Raw genomic sequence first — 25,871 nt, forward strand, 5'->3', positions numbered from 1 at the left:
AAGACATGATTGAATGTATGCAGAAAAAATTTTCGTTGCACTTTAAGATTTTTTTTTGTTAATTCATGATGATGATTGAATATTTTTTTGAAACGGGTGGATTACAATTTTTTTTTTGTAGAGATTATATATTATTATGCATGTTCAAAAAGTGGAACAAGACAAAAATACTTGTAACATATATATTTGCTGTCATCGACTATGTTTCGTTTTTTCCTCTACTTTTTTTTTCTTTTCTCTAAAGTCGTATCACTGTAAAGTGGGTTAACTTTTTTTCCTCATTTTTCACTTCTTTTTATAATTATTATTATTTATTAATACATATTAATGTTTACACTTCGTTCAAACAAAATTTTACACGTAAAAATAAACTTTCTATTATAATTCTAGTTCTAGACTACAAGAAGATGAAAATAGAAGGTGTCATCGTTGGCGCGTTATTTTTTTTTTGTGTTTGATAAATATTCAAATGCACTTTCATTCTTGTTACATTATACATAAATTTGTTTTCTTTTGTATTTTTTTAATTCTAATAATATATAACTTAAAAAATATTAATGATTTTCTCTTTTTTTTTAATTAATATTAATTAATTATTTTATTATTATTAATTTATTTTTTTAAAATACAACGATATGCAACAAAAGAAAAAATAATATAAAATGAAAATGGACAAAATGGCATCTATAAGTAGTTTAGTCATATTTAATATTATTATTTATTTATAATATGTAGTAGTAGTAATAATAGTACATTTTTTATAAGTATTTTTTTTTTGTAGTTTTTGTGGAGAATGATGCGGTGTGTGGTATTTAGAAGTGAAATCATACGGAAGTTTTGTATTTTTTTCTCTATAATTTTAAATGGTAAGACATTTTTATTTTAACTACAGTTTTTTTTTCTTTTGGTATCCTTTTCGTTATTTCTTCTTTTTTTATTACTTTATGCATAATTAATACTTATTAAGTTAGTTATATAATTTTTCATTAGATTTTGATTCATTTTAGAATTTTACTTTAACTTTTCCAAAGCATCTTCGCGTGATAACATTTTTTTGTTGAATTTTTGCCAGTATTTTGAATTAAAATAAACATTTATTATTTTTTCCTGTAAAAATAAAAAAAAAATTATTATTAAAATTTATTTAACAAAAAATTTAAAAATAATTATCTTACCTATTAAACTAATTTTCTTTATTTTAAATCATTATTAACAACTATATGACTTTAGTTACGGATAAATAGCACAGCAGAAACCAGTAAAGCTAAGGCATAAACGGACACCCTCGATATCGATTGACTTCCTCCAGTTCCTCCGCCGATTTTGGCGACTGCAATTTCATCAGTGTCTGAAAATTTTATTAAAATTTAATTAATTTCAATTTTAAAATTTATTTAAAAAAATAATAATTTCAACATGTAACAGAGCACTGAATTAGAAACATTGGGAATTCACAAACAATTTAAGTAATTATCGAATAATCGTGAAATATTGGATAAATATGCGAAAAATTCGAAGCACTTTGAACAACACAAACATAAAATTGTTAATTAAAACATTTCTATTCTACTAAAGCGCTATTCTATCAACATTGGCGACAACAAATAACGATAAAGAACTCCATCAAAAATAGATTGGAGAACCCAAAAAACCATAAAAATTGAATAAGGAACTGACCAAACCATGTGATAGAATAAGAACATCAAAAAAATTAACAATTCCGAATTTTTTTCTAACAAAAAATTAGGCGTGACATAAATTTAAGCGACAATTTTTGCAAAAAATAATAGGTGTAGAGAAAAACGTGGACACATAAAAAAGCATTTTTTTTAGAAAAAAATTGTGTCGTCGTGTGTATGGTGCAAAAATCATTACCATCTTCAACGAAATTGATTGTATCTTGTGAATCTAAGAATTTTTCTAGAAAAAAAAAGTAAAAATCAAGTAGGATTTTAGTGTGTACTCTAAAAATGGCAATTCATAAAAAAATGTTCAAAAAAACACTCGAAAAAAAAATATTTCACTTCAAGCAATATTATTAGTGTGGTAATAAATTCAAATAATAAATAAAAAAAACTCCGTTTCTTACATTTTTGTGAAATATTTACGGAAATTCGCTTTTGGAATGACATTTTTTGAAATTTATTAGTAAAACTTACCTTTTTCGAGATTCAGTTTGTGTTCATCGCTGTAAATTGCGGACCATCCTTCGATGTTCTTGGCTCTGGCTTTGATGTCGTAATCACCGTTTTCTAAGTTAATGTGAGTTTTGACGCTAAAAAATTAAAAAAAAATTATAAAAATTATTTTTTCAGGAAAATTTCAACAACTTACGTCCAAACATTGTTACGTGGCTTGTGTTCCGTTGTGACAGCAGTAACGTGTGAGACCCATTCGTGTCCCTTGGCACGTGTCATGACATTTACCTCATCCAACGGTTGATGACTGTGAATTTCCCATTTGGCTGTCAATGTGCCTGCTTTGTACGAGTGCGATACCAATTGTGGGCTAGCTGGTGTATTGTTCAAGAAAATCTTCGATTTGGCTTTTCCGATGGCATTTTCTACTTGACACGTGTATTCGTGCAAATCTTGTTGGTTGATGTTGTGAATGACGAGAGTTGTGGTCGAAACGCCGCCATCCTTGCTGAAATGGTTCTTAATTGTGTGTTTTTCGGTGTCGTGAATGCGTTCGTTGCCTTGCGCTCCTTCAACTTTGTACCAGTGAACGTGTTGTGGCTCGGGATTGGCTTCGAATTTGCAGTGAAGTTGGGCTGTTTCGCCGAAAGCTGTGTTCACGGCGTTTTCTTCCTTCAAGAATGCTGGTTTATCTGAAAAATTTCATAGAAAATTCTTAAAATCTGTGATTTTTTGAATATTTTTCATACTTACGTGCAACAACTAACTCAGCAGAGGCATGTACGGGCTTTCCAAATCCGTTATCAGCCAAGCATTGGTAGTCTCCAGCGTGTTTGCGTGTAATATGACGCACTTCCAAGGTATTGTTGTAGACATGGATGTGATGACTGGCAGTTCCTTGCTCGAATTTTTTGCCTTTGTGAGACCAGGTGACACGTCCTGCGGGATTTCCGCCACTTGCACGACATTCCAAACGCAAAACTTCCCCATTGAACTCGGGAGATGGATGACGCACGTCATAAGTTAATTTTTTGCTCGTTACATCGACGTTATTGGCAAAGATCGAAGCACGCGTAAGAGGACCATGGACTTTCAAGTTGACAGTGTAGGTAATCTTTTCGGGGAAAACTTTGCACAAATACATGTTCGAGTCAGTTACTTGAACGTCCTTGATGTGAAGCGAAAAGTTGTCATCGAGTGTGAGACGAGAATCGGTCGAGATTTTTGCGAGTTTTTGGAACAATAAGCTTGTGTAGTTGTACCACATGATGACGTGATTTTCTAAAAAATTAAAAAAAAAATTAAAGAATTAAAATAATTTTTTCTTATAAAAATAAAAATAATTTTTAAAATAATAATTTTATTTTAATAAATAAAATAAAATAAATAATTAAAAAAATTATTTTATAAAAATTTTTAAAAAATAATTTTTTTAAAATTAAATTTAATTAAATTAAAGTATTTTTTTTTATAAATATTTATACCTAATTTAATTTAATTTATTATAATAATTTTTTTAAAAATAATTTTTTTTTATAAAAAATTCTTTTTTTTTTAATTTTTAGGCAAAACTTACTTGGATTGAGATTCTTGATGGGACAAGCTAAAACAACATTTTGTGACGAATTCGCTGCCTTTGACATCTTATCATTTTCAAAATAAGCCGGAGCTGAGTCCTTTTCCTCCTTATTCTTATTTTGATTTGACTGATCCTTCGAGGTGTCATCATCATAATCCTGCGCATAATCGTTGTCATCGTCTTGATATTCGTCTTCTGCATCATTCTGATAATTATCGTCATTATCATTGGCAGGTTCTGGCCTACTAAGACCTGAAAAGGAAAAGAAAATTAAAAAATTAATATTCGATCGTGTTAGAATTTTTGTGTCATAAGATCCGATTAACAGTAAAATTGATTGTTTACAAATTTCGAATGAATTATCACGTCCGAATTTTTATTACTTCTTAATTTGTATTTTTTTATGAGTCATTATGTTTCAACAATTTTGGACAACATGATTTAAATTAAAGTTGGCGCCGCACTTTGCTCATTTTTCGCTGAAGTTGTCAAAATTTGGTCTTATAAACAACAGTTAAATTTGATTTTGTAGCAAGTTCTCGCTCCATAAACAATGACTCGCATGAAAACTGAGTCATTAATAAATTAAACATTTCCCGCTCAATAAGGGTATCGCAAGCACTTAACTGTAATTTATTGTCATCACATCGAAAGCTGATTGTTTTAATGTTAATTTGATCTATCTGGGTTAATAAGAAACCTTTAATAATAATGGGAATTTGTTTTTGTAAGGGTGACGCCTCGACTTGTGATCATTTTTATTATGATGATTAATGAAATAAGAGATGTCTTTGATTTCTAGATTTACTGGAATTTGTGTTGTAAGGCCAGAACAAATATTTAAAATGTTTTCGATCTTTTTGATTATATAATTCTCATAAGGGAATAGATACTAATTTCAGTTAAAAATAAGTATTTCATAATTTAATAAATTTTCAATAACTTTTTGATTAATGTTCAACGAAATTTTTGTAAAAAATAATAAAATTTTCATCAAAATAAATTAAACATTCAATTTTTCTTCTTTTTTTTAAATTTTATTCCAAAAAAATCAATTTTACTTATAAATCTTATTTATGAAATGAATTAAAAATTAATCAATTTTAAAAGAAAAAAAATTATCAGTCTTAATTTTTAAAAATTATGTATAAAAAATCATAAAAAAAATATTTTTCATAATAAAAATTAATAATTAAAAAATTAATTAAAATTAAATTAAATTAAATTAATAAAAATTAAAAATTAACATTTATAATTTCTATAAAATCGAAAACATTTTCACTTTTTGTATCAGCCTTAATATTAGGCGTGCGATATTCAATATGCATGAGATTACGTCCGTTTCTGTTGACTTAACACACAAAAAATGCATTTTATTTGCAGAAAAGGGTTAGCTTTATTTAACTTTTATTTTCTCTTTGAATTGTTTTGACAAGGTGTCAGTTGTTGGTTTCGGTTTATAAGAGAAAAAAAATAAATTAATGGTTAAGTGATAAATGAATCGTGTACAATATGACATGCAGATAAGGCTCGTGGCAAAACATGATTTTAAAACAATCAGACATGACTTTCGAGTGTCGGAGAAATAAATGTTAAAGAACAAAGAGAGCTAAAATTAATAATAATTACAGTATTAAGACCATTCCTCATCATTTTAATTATTCATATATCACAATTATGCTATTATAGACGAACAAACCCACTAAACCAATAAATTAGATTTATGTCCTATTCCACACAGAAGCGTCTGATGGGTGGCTTATGGTAATGAATGACCATATAATTTCATAAAATATGGAGCGAAATAGGAATAATTAACTTTTATTCTAATTTTATACCTCTTACTTACATCAGAGGAGTTCAAAAAACGAATAAAAAAATCAATATTTAACTTTTAAAATAATTGCAAAATTAAAAAAAAAGAAAAATTAATATAAACAAAGAAAAAAGAGACAAAAATTAATTCCCAACACACTCGAAAACAGCTCGAGACCATTAATTAATATAAATCGACGTTTGTCACGCAAGTAAAAAGAGATAAGCTTCGCCCGATCGTGTCTCACGGATAATTGAAAGGGGTCGAATGATTTATTTTGACGAAAAGTTTAACCTGAGATTCGTCAATTAATTTTATTTTGTGACAAAAATCATCAAAAAATGCGGAAACAAGTCGTCAATCAAGAAAAAACAAAAAAAAAACGAAAAAAATGCATTTCCTTTGTTTCGAATTAATTGCTCGAGTTACAAAATATTTCAATTAAATGTCAAGGTATTAATAAAAAATTGTCAAGATCGCAGTTTCATTCATAAAATTTTATTTTTAATTCATAAGCACGACTTTGTAGTGGTCACTGCTACAAAAAAAATAAATAAATGAATTAAATAGAAAGCGTTTTGTAACATGTCGCATTAGCATTTTTTATGTGACATAAAAGGAAAGGGCTTCAATCTGTGTACTTGATCACGTAAAACAAGTAGCAAACATGCGCCTTCATGTCATCAAGTTAGATAGTTACTCTCTAAGACGAAAATAGGCACATGCCCATATTTTTTTTTATTAGAAATCAAATTTATTGAATGATTATTAATTTTAAATAAAATAAAATTATTTATTTATGTCGTTCTGCCAAAAAAAAAAAAAAAAAAAATTAGTTGTTGTCATGCATGACAAATTTTCGCCAAAATATTTATTTTATTAGTTTTGATTAAATTTATTTTTTTTTTATTTTTCAGATGAATTTTTTGACATCAAATGGTCAACAGACAGTTAGACGTTCGCCAAAACAAGATTAAACTCGTAAAAAATTGTTATTTATGAAAATTGCATTTCAATACTTTCGGATTACGTTTGCTACGGGGCAATAGACATAAATGTTGATTTAACATTTAATTTCGTTCCTTTCATTTCGAAGACAAAGCACGAGTAACCGAGTCATAGTAATCAGTGGTAAAGTCGTCTCGTAATTTATTTCCAATGTTTTTTCTTGTTTCACATTTCACAAAAAAAAAGAAGCGAAAGACGAACATTTATTTATATTTATCTTTATAAATCTGCGTCTTAGGGCCATCATCATCATTCAGAGAAATATATTTATCTCCGCTACTTCTCTTCTTTCATTGCACTGCCAACGCATTTTTACGCTACTTTACATTTAATCCGCTGCAACAAAACAAACAAAGCCGTTTTGTTTTGAGAACTACAAATTTTTGTTCGTCACAGATTCGGATCTCATTCCGTGTCAAACGAAATCAAAACAAAAAAAAATCGTATTTTGACATGTTTTGGGTAAATAAGAGAAAAACGACGAAGGAAAAAAGGTAATATTAGGAGATGTATTGAAAAAAATTTGTAAAATTCATTCACAGTTGGTCGTATTTCATGTGACACGTTGTTTATTTTTCTTTTTGTGTGTGCATTAAAAAGTCGTCGCCACACAAGAACTTTGCATACCTACCGAAGTGCATTTATTTTGATTAGTTGAACAATTTGAAAACAACGAAAGTGAGTAAATATATTTAGAACTCATTTTCTCTCTCTCTTAAAAAAAATAAAATTAATGAAGAGAAAATTAAAATTAGCCTTTAACCCATTTAATTTGGTAGAGAAAAAAAAAAAAAAAATAAAGAAGCGCGATGCAGAAATGTCTCGTTAAATTAATTAGGTTACTATACTTTTTCGTAATTATGAGAATATTTGTAAAGAGCATAAATTTTTCAATTGTTGACAACAACTTCTTCTTTAAATTAACTCATTATGGGTATTTTGCCGCCATACATTCTTCACATTTTTAATTGATTGATAAGCTTCTTATGTTGGTGTCTCTTGCCTTATTAAGACAAAATACTCACAGATCACACGCGTTTCGAAAAAAAAACTATTTATTTTATTTTTTTCTGTCTCTAAGCTTCAAGTGATGACTTCTGTGTGTCATTTGAATGCAAAAGTAATAAATTTATTTGGTGATGTCTCTATCTGTCTGCTTCGGGCCGTAACTTAAGTGGGTTAATTTGATAAGAAATTTCGATCGATGCATTTTTCGGAAGATTATCATTATAATGGGGAGAAAGATGCTAGTTTTATGACAATTTATTATGTAAATTATGAGTAGGGGCGTAACTAATATGTGTTGTATTGTTAAAAAACAGTGAAAAAAATTATTTTAAGCTTGGAAATTGTTTAAATTTTTAAGAATTTATTCAAAAAAAATTAAAAGTGTCGAAATTCTTTTAATTTAAAATTAATTAATATATTTCACGCTCAATTTTATTAAAAATTAATTATGATGAAAAAATATTTATTAAATGTTTAAAATATATATTAAAAGAATCTGAATTAAACTTAAATAAATTGAATAATTTATTTATTTAATTTAATTTCTTAAATTTATTTATTAAATTATATTGTAAGTAATTTTCTTGTTTTTTTTCAGATAAATATCATTTACAGAAAATTTTAAATTATCAATAATTTTTAATAAATTAATTAAGTTTAATTTTTATTTAATTTAAATATTTATTTATTTTATTTTTAAATATTTTTAAATTTTTTTTAAAGTTTTGCATTTTTTGTATTTTTTTTTATCAAATTCGACACAAGATAAGATTATTAAGCTTAAATTTGATTAAAAAATATTCAAATTTGAGTTCAAAAAATTTATCAAAATATTTTTTAGTAACTAAATTCATGATAAAATATCGTTTTTGAAGTGATTTTCATACACCTACAACAAAACATGAATAAAATTAAAAGACACTTTTTTTTATCGATCCTTCGATGCAATTCCATAAAACATTCCATCATGTCGTCAAGCGCTCATTATATATTATCAAGTTATGTTATTTCAATTCCACTCATCAATAACAATAATGATGAAGTAAAATTCGTTATGCTTGTGCTATGATATTAAAACGCGACACTTTTCTCCGCATATGCACACGCATAACATAAAAATAAACCACATGTCGCTTCGTCGTCGTCACAATCGTCACCACTTGACTCGAACAACATTCCCCGATTATATCTTTAGCACAAGCGAGCTATTGAGATTTATGTTGTTTGATCAGATATGAACTCGTTTCCTCAAGTTTTTTTTTCTTTCTTTCATTGTTTTGTTTGTTTCTTATTATTATCGGTCTGTTATTCATCATCATCAACGCATGGTACGAGAAATACATTAGAAAACTCATTACAATGACGGTATTGTGTGTCGATCAGTATACAAGTTCAGAGCAACTCCAGAACGAGAACTCGAATCGAATTGTAATAGAAAAAAAAGTTGTCAATGGAATTTTTGTAGAAATGTACGCGAAATGATTACACAATTTGTTTTTTTTTATGAAAATAGAAAAAAAATCTAAAAAGATGCGTTTCATGACTTTTTTCGATTCTTCGGCGAGTGTAAAAATGTACATTAAATTATTGTCAACATTACAATAAAAAATAGTGAACAATAGATGATTATAATTTTATATTGTTTGATGATGTCTAACTTTCTAAATGTAGGACAACGAGTAAGGCCGATACAAAAATAATTTTTTTTTCGTTTTCATAGACCTTCTGAACATTACAACTTAATTAATTAGGAAAAAATTGAATGAAATTAAAAAAAAATATTTTTTTCCTTAAAAAATTAGAAAATTATCAAAAAATTGTAAAAAAATTAAAAATAAAAAGAAATTTTTTAAAATTTTTTTACTATTTTATTTTAACAAATTTTTATTTAAAAAAATTAATTTTTACAAAAAATATTTAAAAAAAATATTTAAAAATATTAAAAATAAAAAAATAGTTAAATATTTACAATTTTTCTCAAAACTTCTATAGATTTTACATGTTTTTGAATATAAATTTAAAAAAAAATGTTTTCTTTATAAAATTATAAGTTTTTTTTTTTACTAAAATGCAAAAATATTAATTTTATATAATTATTTTTTTTTCGAAAATTTAAATAAATTTAAAAATTTTTTTTTTTTTTAAATTAAAGAAAAATTAATTAAAATTAATAAAAAAAATTTACAAAATTTGAAGTTTTCTTATATTTTAGATACATTTCTGAGAATTTATAAGAAATTTATAATAAATATTTTCTTCAGGAAATAGACAACATTCTCAAATATTGCTTTGACCTAACCAGAAGAGTTGCGCGCGTTCATTTTTTATTATCGTTAGATGCGATCAATATGATGACTGACAAGGTATTTTATTTTTATTACGTTGAATAATTCCTTTTAATGGCACAACAACAATAAAATGTAAAACTAATCTTCGTGATTTTTTTTCTTTATTTTTCAGAATTGCTTAGAAATTTAGAGATCTAGAACGCCGATAAGGAATTTGCAGTCCAGAAAAGTTATCGTGTTACAAAAATTTGTCAGAAAAGCGTTGAAGAATGAATTTCTCGTGAAATGGATGACACCAAACTATTTAACTTAATGTAATAAATAGAAGAAACTGGTGAGTTTTAATTAATTTTTATCATCAAAGTGATAGATTGTCTTCACTCACGTCTATTTATTAAGTGTAACATTGCAGTGGCAGCGTCATCAATCCCACGCCTTTTCTCAACGACTCAGATGCATTTTCGTTAATAGAATCATTATTTATGCACTTTTTGAAAAATTTCTTGTTTTTATCATCATCGCTACATAGTAACACGACAGACAAAATAGATGGACTTGACTTGAGGAAATTTATCGTTTATCGTGCATGCTGCGAGAGAAATGATTTATAACAGTGCCTAATTAGTGTTGAAATGATGGAATTACATGTAAGCAACATTTTTTGTAGTTGTTTGTCAGTCGTTAAAAGTGCGTTATGACCTCAAAAGTTACATCAAAAGACAAAGTATTTGACTCTCCGACACGAAACTTTCGAGCATCATCCAACTTTTCATGAGAAACGGTCATAATGTCGGGTTTCGGTGAAACGTTAAAACGTTTTTATTACAACAACAACAATAAAAGGTACGTTTAAAGAAGTGACATTGAGTCGCGGACACGCACTTTATTACCGGTATGTACCAAACAATTAAAAATCTGAGCATTTATTCAAATTTTCTCGTTATGAATATTAAATTAACGGCACTTGATTCTCCAAAACTGATAACGTCATCAAAAATTTTTTTGTTTTTTTTAGACAACTCACGAAAAATTGTCTTTTGGTGCGGTTTTGAGGCTTATGAATCATGAATGCGGAGGAAATTTTTGGAGTCATGTCACGTAAAAGTATTATTTTTTGTCAAATACTTTTTTTTCGAGCGATGTGATCATCGGAACTTTTCTTCTGGACTCTCTAACCGCATCTTTTGACTCATGAAGTTGTCAGTCAGCACCGAATTTTAATTGAAAATCATCTCAGACTCGTAAAATGCTTTAATTTATCGACTTCGTACTGAATCATCATCATTTTTTTTGTGCTATATTTGAATTGATGAGTAAATTGTTTGCACAACACAATTGAAAATCAATACGCGAACCATTAATTTCATTTAAATACGAATTTCTTAGAAAAAAATTGTGGAGGAATGTCACGTTGGAGTCGCTTTAGAAAAAAAGATAACGTGTCGATGACTTGATTCGATCATGATTGAGTTGTATACGCCACGCAAAGTCTTCAATATGAGAAACGTTTGCGTAAATATTGGACGGCATGACATAATGTTGGTTTTAATAATTATTACCGTGTTTGTTCTTAACCCGAGGTGTTGTTTGCCGATCAATGTATGATCTGTGTTGTGCAAATATATCGCTGCCAAATCACTAATAATGTGTGGAAGTGATGAAGGAGAGCTCTTGTTTTTATAAGTGTGTCACACATTTCCGCTGAATTATCGCATTGACCATTAAATAGTGTTAAGGTAGGGCCTGAGGTGAATGAATTATTTTTTGTAGCACGGCTAATGGGAACTGATTTCGCGTGTGTCCCTTTGTTAAGTGTGAAAAATGAAAGTTTTTCGAGTAAAAAATAATTTGCGAGGTATAAGGAGTTTAAATTTTACTTTATTAATTCGATCAAAAAATTAATATTTTAAAAAATAAATAAAAATAATTTTTTAAAATAAATTATTTAAATTTTATAAAAATAAAATAATAATAAAATTTAATATTTTTTTAGCAGAAGTAATTTGATCTGTTATTAAATTTTTGTAAAAAATATTTAAAGAATTAATTTTTATTTTTTAAAAAATAAAGAAATAAAAAATTCATTAAAATATTTTTATTTAAAATAAAAAACAAATAAAAATTTAAATAAATTTTAAATTATTTTAATTTAAAATAATATTATAAAAATTTAATCTTTAGTTAAAATATAAAATTTATGAATAAAATAAAATATTTTTAATTAAAAATAAATTTAATTTAATTCAATTGTTCAAATAAATAAATTTTTTAATTAATAAATTTTATTAAAATAATAAAAAAAACACTTATTTATTTAATTTTTTATTATTTTAAATTTTTAATTATCATTTTTTAATATTTAGAAAAAAATTTTGATAATTTTTTTTCAAAGTTAGCTTAAAATTTACTAAAAAATCAGAAAAATAATACATTGAGAAACAATAATTTTTCACAGTTCCAAAACAGCAATTTAGACATTTTTTTCACAAATAAAGAGACACTCCCAAAAATCCTTAGGGACATTAATTTCAATTAATTATTTATCAAAACCTGTTAGATAAGTTCCCAAAAAAATGAACTTTTACTTTTACAAGAATTACGATTTTCAGGAATCACATTCCCCGACACTTACAAGAACACATGTGAAACGTGTTATAAAAGCAATTTCCTAGAGTTAACCACACCTCGTTTCTAAAAGTAACTCAATGTGTCACTTTTAATATTTATTCCGTATCCACATCGATATGATAATCATCCTTCAAGGATAACAAGGTTCTATTTATCTTCGTGTGGCAAGAAAAGTGTGTCAGTGGTGTACGACGGTGCGATGATTTGCCAAAAAAATAAAAAAAAAATGTACAAAACAACCAGGCAGCGTTAAAAGTGGGTTGAAAAAATCAATGAGAAAAAGGTTTGTTTGCCAAACATATCAGCATTAATGTATTTAATGGACTTTTCTTGCTCTAGCAATCTTTTTTATATAACAAAAATAATAAAAAAAAGCGAAAAAACTAAGACCAATGTCGTTTCCTATCTTTTTTTTCTGTATCAGAAGAGAAAAAAGAAATTTCGTTTTAATTTTATTATTCTAACGTCAAAAAAATCGCTTAGAACAGATGTTAGTCCAGCACTGAGCGTAATAATTCACAATGCAAATTGATTTTAAATGATGATAAAAACGAAAAAAATTATAATAAAAATATTACTCTCCTGGGTTGAGTTGGCTTTTACTTTTCAGGCCAAATTACAACAACAACAACGAAAAAAGTTTCCCCTTGATGTCAATCACTCAGGTGTGAAAATATTATTATAGATGAGCATACATGATGTCATCATTTATGTTAGAAAAAAGCTAAAAAGCAATAAAAGGTGGCGATATTTAATGACACACATGCATTTTTACTTCCTTTTCTTCAATAAAACCGATTGTGCAAGCGAAAAAAATGGACACAACCCATGATGGAAAGTGCAAACACATAAAAATAATCATAAGAAATTTTTATTTTATGATTATCGGTCAGAAACTACTTGCAACGCAATAGATGTTATATGTCAAGGTAAATTAAAGTGAACACAAAGCAGACAAATTGTCTGGTTGTTACTTGTTTGTCTTGCGTCTTGGCTTGTCAATATTGCAACGTTGCATTGAAAATTGCAATTCATTCATTATATTGCTTTTTTTTGTTATTTTGTGTTATTTTCTTGCAGCCGGTGGCGAAATATGATGCACGATGTGTTGAAAGGCAGCAATTGATTGACTCCGTGTTGTGTTGGATAAAATCGCACAAATCGATTGAAAAATATGAAAGGATTTTGCTAACAAGAAATGTCGAAAGGTTTTTTTTTGTGTTAAATAGAAAATTTTTACTAAATTGTGAAAAATGCATTTTTTGCAGCGAAAAATAATTTTTCATCTATATAAAATAAAAATCTTATTTTTTTTTTAAATAATTACCTACCTAATAATTTTGATAAAAAAAAAATTAAATTAAAATTTAATTTATTTTAAATTTAATAGAACAATTAATTTTTTTAACAGATTCAATTTATTTCCAAAAATTCTTTAAAAAATTGAAATTAATTAGATTATTTATAAATTTATTAAAATTTACTAAAATTAATTATTAATTTTTTTTTAAATTATTTTAAAACTATTTTTTATAAAATTAAAATTTTACAAAAATTCTTTTTATTAAATTTTTTAAATTTTAATTTTTTTTTAAACTACAAACATAAATTAAACTAAAATTAAAAATTAAATTAAAAATTAAAAAAAATTAAAAATTAATTTAAAATTTTATCTAAAAAGTCAAATATTATTTTTTTTTTCAATTTCTAAAATTGTTCAAAAAATTAAAAAAAAATTGTTTATGTAAATTTCTTTTCATCATATTTCGTCAATAAAAATTACTAAGCACATTTTCTTGCAGCAGCTCTATTTTAATGAAACTTTCGAAAAAAAAAGCATAATAATAGAAAAGAAACGTTACGTGATTTATGCAACCCGTAATTTACCCGCGTTTTAATGTCTCGTAATTGTAGAGAGCACCACTCCTTTGAATAATTTGCCCCACATTTCACAACATCGTCGCCGCAGACACAAATGAGGCACTTTCTCGACATATGTCATCTTAATTATTCTTATGTTGAAGGTTAACATTCATTGCCACTTCAAACAAAGTAATTAACAACACAAAGATAAAAAAATTTCACAAAGCAAGGTGTTTTATGCAAAGAGAGTCATTAAAACCCAAAATTAACTTTTCTCAAGAGGAATTTTAATCAAAATCCGTAACCAAGTAGTCAAAGAGTGAAGGAATTTTAATGTCTTTGTCACTATTGATTTATTTATACTCGACGGAATCGACAAGAAGAACGCTAGAAATAATTAGCATTCAAATACTAGCGCGCTTGTCAAGTCATCATGGAAGGTGCATCGAAATAAAATCACAAAATAATATAAATGAAAATGAACGTGTCATGATTTGTTAAAGAGACATATGTGAATAAATGATGAGTCGCGCTTATCTTGTATGAAATCCCGTGAAAGAAAAAAAATGTTTACCTACATCAAAATGTGGTTTAGTCACACTTGTTTTCTGCTCCGAAGTGAATCACAATGCAGGATTTTTCTACTTTTTGTCATCTCGTGCGTCAGAATCGCATGAAAAATTGTCTTCGGCACAAACACTTTTGGTTTCTAGCATCTCGGAGCGATTATCTTGCGTCGAATAATTCATGGCGTGTAATAAAAGTTGAAGAAAAGAAAAAAACTAGCGTGTAACTAAACTACTAATAAATGCATATAACATAAAGGAATGCCCGCTGTGAACACGATGTATTTCATTTCTTTATAAATAAATAAATTTTTATTCGTTTTTCGACTCCATGGGCATCGAACACTAAATAGATTCTACATGTGTGAACAACGAACAATAAATGCAAATATTTATCTATAAAATTACTTTCTTTTAAAGTAATCATCATAAAAAGTTGTTTTATCGTTATCCGACACCTTGACAATTGAATCTCCGTTTACGAAAAATTTAATCTCGCGATAATCGATAAATTTTATCACATACAGCAATAAATTAAATTCAAAAAAAAAAACTTTCAACGGAAATACGGGATTGTTCGGCGTTAGCGCCCGTATTTGTTTTAATGCACCCAAATTATCTATTTTAATAATAAATACAACTTTAGGTGTGATTGTCAAATAATTAAGTTTGTCCATTTTAATTTATTTATTTATTCGTATATTTATTTGTCACCAAAACGGCTACCCCCTTCCTTGTTTGAATGATTTACGGTATCGGGTTGACGATATAAATTTTCCGTTTTCGGTGAAATTGAGCAGAAATATTGTGACAGAAAAACTCGCATGCTTTGATTCTAGCGATTAGAAGTCGCGATATATGGCTCGTTGCCACACCACGAAGGGACTTGCGGGACATGTTCGGTTGTTATTAGGGAAAGTGTTGCGTTTCAAAAGGCAGTTAATCTTTGTTGGTTTAGACGAATAGGAGAAAGAAAGCCGTTAGCAGACAACAAAAGTCAGGTTGGAATAATATATGGATGTTTTTTTTCTTGTTTAGAAAAGTCCTTTGAACTTTTAAATTAAAAAAAATAATTATTTCCTTTATATTCAATTTAAAAGTTTTTTTTTAAAATATATTTTCGATTTAAAAATTTAAAATTATTTCTTTAAATAAATTTAAGTTAATTAAAAGAATTTAAAAAAAATATTCTATAAAAATTAATTATTTTTTTTTTTTTTTTTAATTTTAATTTTTTTTTAAATTTTTTTAACCTTTTCTAACATCATTAACAAAAAAAAAAAAATTAAAATAAAAAAAAATTGAAACTTTTTTTTACAAAAAAATATTTTATATTTTTTTTAAAAATTTTTTTAATTATTTTAATTATGAATAAAAGTAAAAAAATATTTTTTTTAATTATTTTAATCAAATAAGTATTTTACAAAAAAATTTTAAAAAAATTAAATAAAAAAAAGTGAAATAATTATTATTTTTTTAATTTTAAAGTTGAAAAGACTTTTTTAGTTTTATAAAATAAAAATTATTTTTTTAAAATAAAATAAATAATTAAATATTATTAATTGAGACATAAATATTAAATATTATTAAAAGCATTAATTTTTTTTTTTAAATTAACAAATATTTCATATAAACATATTTTATTTTTATTTTCATAAACCTTAAAAAAGTACAAAAATCTTGAAAAATATTTATTCAGCGAATTTTTAAATTTTATTTAAAAGTCATAATATTTTTTTTTTATTTTATTTCATAAAAAAACTCATATTTAAACAACATTATAATAAAAGCGAGCAATATAATAAAAATTACCATCAAAATTAATATTTTCATTAAACATTTCCCGAGATCTGATAACTCTCAACTCCCAGCAGGAGTCACTGATCCGAGTTTGACCACGAGTTAATGATCTAAATTATTAAAGAATCAGCTGGTCTTCCCAACGCACCGTGACGAATAAGTAATTAGCTGACTTAGAAACGTTTTATTTCAGCTTCAGGTAGCAAGAACAGAGAATAATGAAAAATAATTTTAATTCCATTAAAATAATTGAGCGAAAAAGGTGATTTGTGGAGTTATATAATTAAAACGATGGGTTAAACGGTAGGTGTTGGTTGCATGAATTTCGTAATAGTTATCAGGTGTTAACTGTTTCAACACTGCTTTTTTTGGTTTGCATGTCATGTCAATGCAAAGGTCAATGCACGTACATTATGTAACTTTAAGAAAAAAATTGTTAGATTTTTTTCTGGTAGGAGACAAATTGTTTTGACGACATTCAAAAGATAAAATTTCGTCGTCTCCTATTGATTTTCTAATGTTTTTCAAGTCCTTGGCCTTATCGTCTCATTTTCAATAAAGAAGAAATTTTATCTCCACACAAAATTATCTGTCTCCATGTTAATGGGATCGTAGAATTCCGTAGTTGTGTGGAAGATTTATTACATAATGCCGAGATAAATATGCGAGAAAATACATAACAAAACAATCGACAATAACATTTTATTTGCAGCAAGAAGTTCCTCGCCTACTCTCTTCTCGTTGCCACAAGAGTACATAAATATAAAAGTGCAGAACAATGTCTGTGCTCGATTTTTTCTAAATGGAATGTGGGGCATGACGTGCGCTATAAGGATGTTCGCTCCATAACACAACGACGCAGAAAAGCAAATCTGAGTACGGGTAGAAGAGCGCCGCCTGTTTGGCGCCACCTTTATCGGAACAACACTTATGTAAGTCCGCATACGGGAGTTAGTTCGACATTCTCCGAATGTATGGCACAAGGATATGCGCACTCTGCCATTTTATTGGGGACAACAACGTGTCGCTATGTGTAAAGTGCTGTGATGCGGAGATGCGCTTCTGTGCTAATAATAAAACAAGGACACGACTTACTGCTACCAATTATTTTAAGCGAAGACAGCTTTTTATGAAATTAACCCATTATTTTTCATATTTTTATGGATCACGACATCTTCATTAAATTATTAGGCAAGTACAAGTTTTCATTATTTTTCAGTATTTTTTTTATTTAATTTTTATTATAATTTAATTTTAATTATAATTTAATTTTTAATTTTATTATTTATTTTGAAATAAGAAATTTTATTTTTTTTGTTTTTGTCAATTTTTAAAATTATTTTTTTTTTTAATAATATTTTTATTCAAGGATCTCTTGAAATTATAAAAAACAAATTGAATTTAATTTTTAATTAATTTATAAATTTTTTTAAAAATATTTTTTTTTAGTTTAGGCAAAATTAAATTTATTAATATTAAAAAATAAAATTTTAAATTTTTTTAGTAGTATTTTTGACTTTTGAAAATTTTGTATGAAAAATCGAAAAAAAATAATTAAATTTATTTTTAAATTTCAAAAAAATTCTGTAAAAATTTTTTAAAGTAAGAAATTTGTTTGAAAATTAAAAAAAATCTCTTGAACATTTTATTTTAATTTAGGGGATTTTTAGAAAAAGTCAGAAAATGTGAAATATTTTTTAAAATTGCATTAGCCTTTAAAATATTTATTTAGAACAAAAAACTATCGCTTCCTCCCTCAACAATTTTTTTTTTCATATGTGGCACGTTTTTAATAAAAAAAAAATTATAAAAAGTCATTCAGGCAGCAGCAGGAGTTAATTAAGTCCTCATTATGACAATCCACTTATTTACGCCAAAAACTAACATTTACTGGAAATCTAATTAAAATAGCTCAATTTATTTGTTATTAACCGAAATTGATCCATTTTTTGTATCATCTTGATAAAAAAGTAATATCTACCCCTATTGAGAGTACTTAACATCTAAAAAATGCAATGTTCATATTTCCTCCTAAAAAAAAGTAAACTTATGCTCAATTATGGGCTTGTCTTTTTTTTCATCTGCATATCGTGAAAGTATCGTGATCTAGAAAATTTTTATTTATTAAATTGGATTTGATTACAAACGTCAGATAAGGAAATTTCTGTAACATATTTATTATTTATGTGATTAGAATCAGACAACGAGATGAAAACGCAAAATGAATCATGTGTGAAGTCGTGCGATGTGTGAATATTTTGAGTCAAAACACGAAAAAAAAAATAACAAAAATTCATGAGTCATGCGAAATTTTCCCTGGAGATAAAATTTTTTCGAATTTTTATTGAATCAGCTCTTCTTACTGGACATGCTATTTTTCGTGGTCTAAACTATTTATTATCCCTTAATATGTTTAGTTTATTTACATAAACGACATAAAAATTCACGAGAGGAACGAAAAAAAAGAAAGAATTTATTGTATCAAATTGTTTTGCATGAATGAAAAGAATTTTTGTGTCATAAAAGATGAGTCACCTCCGGAGTTACAGTTGAAAAACACCCCATTTATTAAATTTCTTTGCATATCAACAGTCGAGACATGCCATATAAAGAGCGAAAAAAAGAAACAGAAACAGTAAATCATTAAACTATGACGAATAAAATAAAGTTTCCGCATTAATATGCCTCATTGACTGGATAAGAATAAATAAAAATGACATCAAATATTTTTATTTGTGCCTCTGTCGCGCGTTTTGGAGGGTAGAAAGTCGTGAAATGCCAAACGACTCCCCAAAAATTATTAGAAACATGAAATTAGAACAATGAAAAATGTTCGTAATGTCTCATTGAAGACTTTATTTACGAACAATTTACAAATTATAGTGAAAAAATGTTTTTTCAACATTATTGATAGTGTTTACAAAGCATTTTCGGGGGGAAAATTATCGATTTTTCGCGTTTTTATCGGGTTTCCCTGTCAATATAGGTCAATTTGATACGTCATAAATTCAGTTTTCTCCAGAAAAACAAGTGAAAAGGACTTGTTTTTGTTTCTTTTTGAACGACAAACAAACATCGTTCATCATTTATTACAACAAAAGTCTAAGAATAGACAAAACAAACCACAAAAACGGATCTGACATTGATATTCTGCCGCTAATGTGTGTGGCAAGGCGGCGGAAAAGACGAAAAATACCACATTTTTAATAATAATACCCGCAAAACCATAAGACCAAGCAATTTACTAACTGCCAGACACATTACTAATTTCATCATCATCGCACAGCTAATAATATATTTGTTGTTCTATGTATCAATATTTTTATTTTTACAGCGAACCACGCGGTTATTTGGCAAAAATTCAATTTTTTTTTGCTTTGTGGCAAACAGAAACATCATTAGATTTGATTAGAACCAAATATCTGTTATTTTTGGGACTTCCGAAGTGCTATCTTACACGCGCCGAGACACGTTAAAAATATAAATAAGAGACTCGTCATCCTATTTCATGTAAAAAAAAATATAACATTGAACTAGATTCATTCATTAAAAATTTTATTCAACGAGAATTTATTAAATTTTTCCCGCATTTGATGACTAATAGTGTCCGCTACTGTTTTTTTATGAGAATTTAATTTCTAGTTTTTATTAATAAGAAATTTTTCATCTTTTTTATATCAAAAATAAAGTGTCAAGTCATTGCACAATTAACAAAACATTGATCGCGAGAGAGTCACGATGAGATGATGATCAATATCGAATTTTTGTTACATAAAATATTAAATGGCATGATTAGACGGATTTTTCTCATGGTCAATAAAGTGCTTGGATTAATTTTTTGTAATTGTAAGATCAATTTCGCGCTTCAAATTTTCAAATCTAGGTCAATTTGTGTAAATTTCTAACACAAAACAGTCGCGGAAGGGAATTAAAAGTGACAACGTTTGACATTAACAAGCGATATGTGGATCAACTTGTGAAATTTACAAAAATTTATGGGATGCTTTGATACTTTTTCATCATAAATCAGCAAAGAATGCGCTATAAAATTGTCGCGTGCGTTAAAATTTGTCTAAAAAATTTTTTTTTCGTTGTTTGTAAATATTTCAGGTATTTTAAAAATTTTTCATACATTAACGTGCGTGAAAAAAATGACGAAAAAATTTTTTATGATCACTTTTTCCTGATTTTTTAATTTCGTGTCATCGCACTTTCATATGTTGTGACTTCTGTCGTAATTTTCATGTTTATGTGCCTTACCTGTAACGAGAAAAAATAAAAAATGTGTGTGAATAAATTGTATCAAAACAAAATTTCATAAAAAAAGACAAAAGAATTAGTCCGAACGTGCCTCGAGGTACTTTTTCTTGAGTTATTAATGATCTTTTTGTTTCATCGCAAGCTGCGAACTTGCAATCAAGTGAGATAAATTTAATTTTTTTTTCACCGCCAGACATTACAGGTGTTTAGATTAATGACAAATCATGAATCAACCGTTCTAAAATAAGATATTTCGCTTTATTTGTGTTTTTTTTGTGTAATGAAGCAGCTAACAAAGGTCAGTGTAACAATAATAGGTAGCTTAGGTCCAATCACAATTTTGTCAGTCAATCAAAAGAATTTACAGTTAAAGACACGACAAAAACGAAACAAAACAAAAAGACAAAAAAAAACTTGTTCCAAGAATTGTTTGGTTTTGTAAGTTTTTGTTCACTCATTCATTCAAGAGACGCTCGTGTCATGAAAAAATTATTTAGTTGAAAACTCAAAACACCTGGCAGGACACCAAAGCTAATGTGCTTTTTCCTTTCATTTCGTATTCACAACATTTCTACGCAAGACGCAGTCAACTGTAAACACACAACAAAAGGCGGTATCATGGCTTCTCGCATAATCCTGCTTCTCAATGAAAATACGCACGATTCAGTTATATTTTTTTTTCGGGAATTCAATTGGATTTTAAGCCTCTTAGCATCACTAATTCCCCCTTACTTATAATTGATATTGTTAACTAAAGGACAACACAAAAATCAATAATGTTTTCGATTTCGTCCTTTTTTATTTTTTTTTTAAATATTTCATTAAAATTTCTTATGTTTTTTTTATATTTTTTGTAAAATTTTGAAAAATTAATTTAATTTTTATAATTTCGAATATAAACTCGAAAAATTTAGGAAAAAAAATTATTGAACATTTTTTAATAAAAATTTTAATACTGAGTATATTAAATTTGTAAATATTATATCAAAATTTTTATAATTTCATAATTTACTAATCATTCTTATATTTTCAAAATTTTTTTAAAAAATAAATTATTTTTATAATAATTCATATTTTTAAAAATTTATAAATTTGAAATAACAAAATTTTTTTGAACATATTATTTTATTAGAAAAAATAATATTTAATAAAGTATACCGATTTTAATCAAAAATTATTCAGAAATTAAAATTTTTTTTAAATTTCGATTTAACTTTGTTAGATTTTTTAAATATCAAAATTTTTATTGAAAGAAGTTCAAAATAATTTTTTTTCTTAAATTTTTAGTGAAAGAAAATTTTTAAATTTGTTGAAAAATATTCAAAATCTAAAAAATTTCATTTTTAGAAAATTGAAATCGAAAACATTTTTAATTTTTGTATTGGCCTTAAAACATAATTTTTTTCAAGTTGGCAATTTTTTCGGTAACTGTTGCACTAAATTGGTTTTGGTTCGTAATAAATAACGCCGGAGAAGTAGAATATTGTCCCATCATGTATATGATGAGGTAATTGTGACAGTAGAAAATCACAACACCCTTCGACCTAGACCTTCCTCATTATTATTATTTGCTTTGCGTTGTTCATTTTTTTAAGAGAAGGAACAAAAATAATAATGCACTTCATGTGAACAGTCAAGAATGCAATAAAAAAAAGTAACAAATTGTTTAAATGTTCTTCCTGGTCGAAATTTTATGTTTTACCTTATGGCACATAAATCTTTCACTTTGTAAAAATAACAAAAAAAAATTTAAGAAATATTTTTTTTTAGTATGTGACATATTTAGAGCAAAGTTAGGGTGAAAAGAGACTGAGAGTGCATAAATATTAAAATTCGTTTCTTATCTCACGATGAACCGTGGCGCGGTTGATAAATATATTCTAATCGCCCTTTGATGCACAACACATTTGCTCATCTTCCTTGTAACAATCGAAAAAAAATTTTAATCCAATAATGAAACATGATACAATTTGGTCGTTAATGCATGCCCTCGAGGCATAAATATTGCATTTTATAACGAGAAATTGCTCTTTTAATGCAACTTTCTTCCCTATTCTCTTTTTAAATGCAGTTTTTTTTTCAATCAAGGCCGGTTAATAAATTTTCTCCTATTTTTTCAAGGTAGGTCGAACTTTTGACCCTGAAATTTTTTCCAGTTTTCATATTATATAATGATTTACGTTTTGTCTTTTCCAGCCTCTTGAAAGCATTGAACTCTCAACAAAATGTGTTTCAAATCATCCGGCAAAATTGAAATACTTCAGCAGCTCTATAAACAAAACTAGAAACAGTAAAACACAAAAAAAAATTTAAAATTTATTTCCATTGCATTTTGATTTATGAGAGCATGTTATGATAAATATTGTGAGGAGGTAAATCTCTATAATAATCCAAGAGGTGTGTTTGATTCTTTTTTTGTTGTTTGCGATTAAATTTGTACGGAGACCGATAAAATGAGCAATCGATTATTATTTTTTATTATTTATGGAACACATGTTTTTACCAAGTCAATGATGATGAGAGAATGATTACTTCAATTCAATCTTGTGTCGATCGACACTTTGAAAGGGTTCCATGATGATGATCGATGACGTCATTATTCATTTTCTGGTCCTCGTGTGAAGTCTCTCGGAGAATAGGAGGAAATATTTTTTTTTTATTTATAATAAAAAATTATAATTTCATATCCTTTATCACGCTCATTTGATCTGGTTTGTTCAGGACGATTCACACAAATTACACACACACCCATGCCAAAATGAGGCAGCTGTAACAGCATTGTTCCTTATTAACAAAGATTCAAAATGTGCAACTTTCAACTCATTCTAGAATTTTTTTTTTGAATGTAACAAAGAGTGAGAGAGAGAAAAAAAACAAGGTAACACATTCATTACTTTGTGTTGGTAGAAAAAACAGCAGGTTTCTATTTTAGATGCATTTCGATACCTCTTCTACCTTTTTCACAGCACAAAAAAAAATCTATGAACGGATGGAAAAAGGATCAGAAATTGAAGGTTAATGTCAGAAGAGACACACACACAAACACAGACAAAGATTCATTGTGTGTCTGTTTTTTGTTGTTGTTGTTGCTGGTTGTTCAAGAATTTAAGAAGAGAAACAAAATTTTAACAGGGATTGATTTACATTCCTTTTCAATATATTTTTAAATGAACTGTCTGTGTATTGAAACACTCACAAGAGATTTCCAGCGATGATAAGAAATTTTAGATGATGATGCATCATCTTCACTTTGAGAAGTTTATTACTTGGAACCTTGAATTACTTGATTTTTTTTAAATTAAAGGGAACATATTGCAAGTATATGACAGGAAAGATGAAACGTTCAAATTATTTGCGAGACATCTTTCGGATAAGGGTTGTCTTTTTCTGTTTAATTTTATTAATTTTTAGTTTTTACCGCATTTCGAAGAAAAAATGTGGTAATATTTTAAAGGTTCTAAATCAAGAATTTTAAAATTTTCATAGGAAATTTATCAAAATTTTTATTTATTATTTTTTTTTGAGAAAATTAAAAAAAAATCATTGAAATTCATTAATTTTTCATTAAAAATATTTTATTGGAGATTTTTAAAAATTTTTATTTAATTATTTTTCTTAGAAAATTGATAAAATATTTTTATCGAAATTAATGAATTAATTTAAAAATTATTGTTATTTGTTTTAATTTTGAAAATTAATTTTTTCATGGAAAATATTTTATTGGAGATATATTTTATTTTTTTTTAAATAAATAATTTCCAAATAATTTTTATTTAAAAAATTTCAATTTTTTTTTATTTATTTTAATTTATTTTATTTTTCGCTTTATTTTCAAGTTTTAATTTTTTTTTTCAATATTTTCAATTTAAAAAAAAAATCAGATATTTGCTCAGTTGGTAGCATTTTATTGACTAACCAACTCCACAAATAAGAAGTTCTTACGAAAAGAACGAACAGACAACAAACAAAAAAAATCTAGACACTGCAAATAATTCTTAGGAAATCCAATAATAATAATTTTTTTTCTAAAATTCTTGAGTAGGGTATAGATTTCAAATTATTTATTTATTTTTTACCTTCCTTATCCCTCAAACAAGGAGATTTTTTTTAATCTACAGCAAAAAGCTGCTTTTAAGATAAATAAATGTACTTCTTTGAAGATATTCGAAAAAATTTTTTTTTTAAGAAGACATCAGGCCAATTACGACGCCACAAACGCCCTTTAAGTAATGACCTTAGCGCCTCACTTGAACGTTCTTCTTGATTTATTAGTAACAAGGTGTAAATTCTCTTCACATTTTTTGACGTAAATACAAGGTGTGCTCATTTTAAGATTTTTGTTTAAGGAAGTTGCACGACTCTATCGCCATCGACGATGCTTATTAAGGCAAATTAGTGGGATAAAAATGTTACATTTGATTTATAAAAAATTTATTAACTTTTGTACTAATTTATTTGATTAATATTTGTTTAAATGTACAAAGAAATATATTGAAATAATAAAAAACGATAAATTGATCTTCAGTGAACCATGTTGTAGAGCTAGTGACAGACGAACGATCGTAGGAGAGATTTGTCTAACATTCCAAACAATAACAAAGGCAATTATTAATTGATTGATATTATGAGATAGATTGACAAATCAATTCTAATTAAGAGATGTCAGAATCTATTTTCGCTTCAAAAGTTTTTGAATGTCGTTACATGTTTAAAATTTCAAAGAAAAAATAAGTTGATAACCTTTTCTTTGATTTTTTTTCGCAAATAACCTTTGAATACATTAAATTTCATGTAATTTGCATACAAAAAAAAAATCAAAGCCTTCTGGCGAGATCGATCAATGCAAGCAATGTTTCAATAGAACATTGTTTTTGTCTCGAAGGAACTTTCACTTAATTGAATTATGTATACGAAACA

The 25,871-nt window shown here is 26.7% G+C and overlaps 1 protein-coding gene across 2 annotated transcripts in view; it reads right to left on the bottom strand.

Annotated features, from left to right (window-relative positions):
- Nucleotides 1-1,171: 1,171 nt before the first annotated feature.
- Nucleotides 1,172-25,871, bottom strand: part of LOC134838020 (neurotrimin-like) — a 55,445-nt gene continuing 30,745 nt past the window's right edge. The window contains exons 2-7 of one of the 2 annotated variants that reach the window (XM_063853455.1): nucleotides 3,715-3,969; nucleotides 2,892-3,419; nucleotides 2,335-2,830; nucleotides 2,160-2,275; nucleotides 1,876-1,920; nucleotides 1,172-1,348 (exon numbers count right to left, since the gene is read on the bottom strand). In XM_063853455.1, coding sequence (XP_063709525.1) covers nucleotides 1,227-1,348; nucleotides 1,876-1,920; nucleotides 2,160-2,275; nucleotides 2,335-2,830; nucleotides 2,892-3,419; nucleotides 3,715-3,969 — 1,562 coding nt within the window. In that variant the 3' untranslated portion in view covers nucleotides 1,172-1,226. The remainder of the gene's footprint in view (nucleotides 1,349-1,875; nucleotides 1,921-2,159; nucleotides 2,276-2,334; nucleotides 2,831-2,891; nucleotides 3,420-3,714; nucleotides 3,970-25,871) is intronic. The other variant, XM_063853457.1, reaches the window with a different exon arrangement.

The sequence above is a fragment of the Culicoides brevitarsis genome, chromosome 1, assembly GCF_036172545.1.
Source record: "Culicoides brevitarsis isolate CSIRO-B50_1 chromosome 1, AGI_CSIRO_Cbre_v1, whole genome shotgun sequence".
In the NCBI taxonomy this organism is placed as follows: Eukaryota; Metazoa; Arthropoda; class Insecta; order Diptera; family Ceratopogonidae; genus Culicoides; species Culicoides brevitarsis.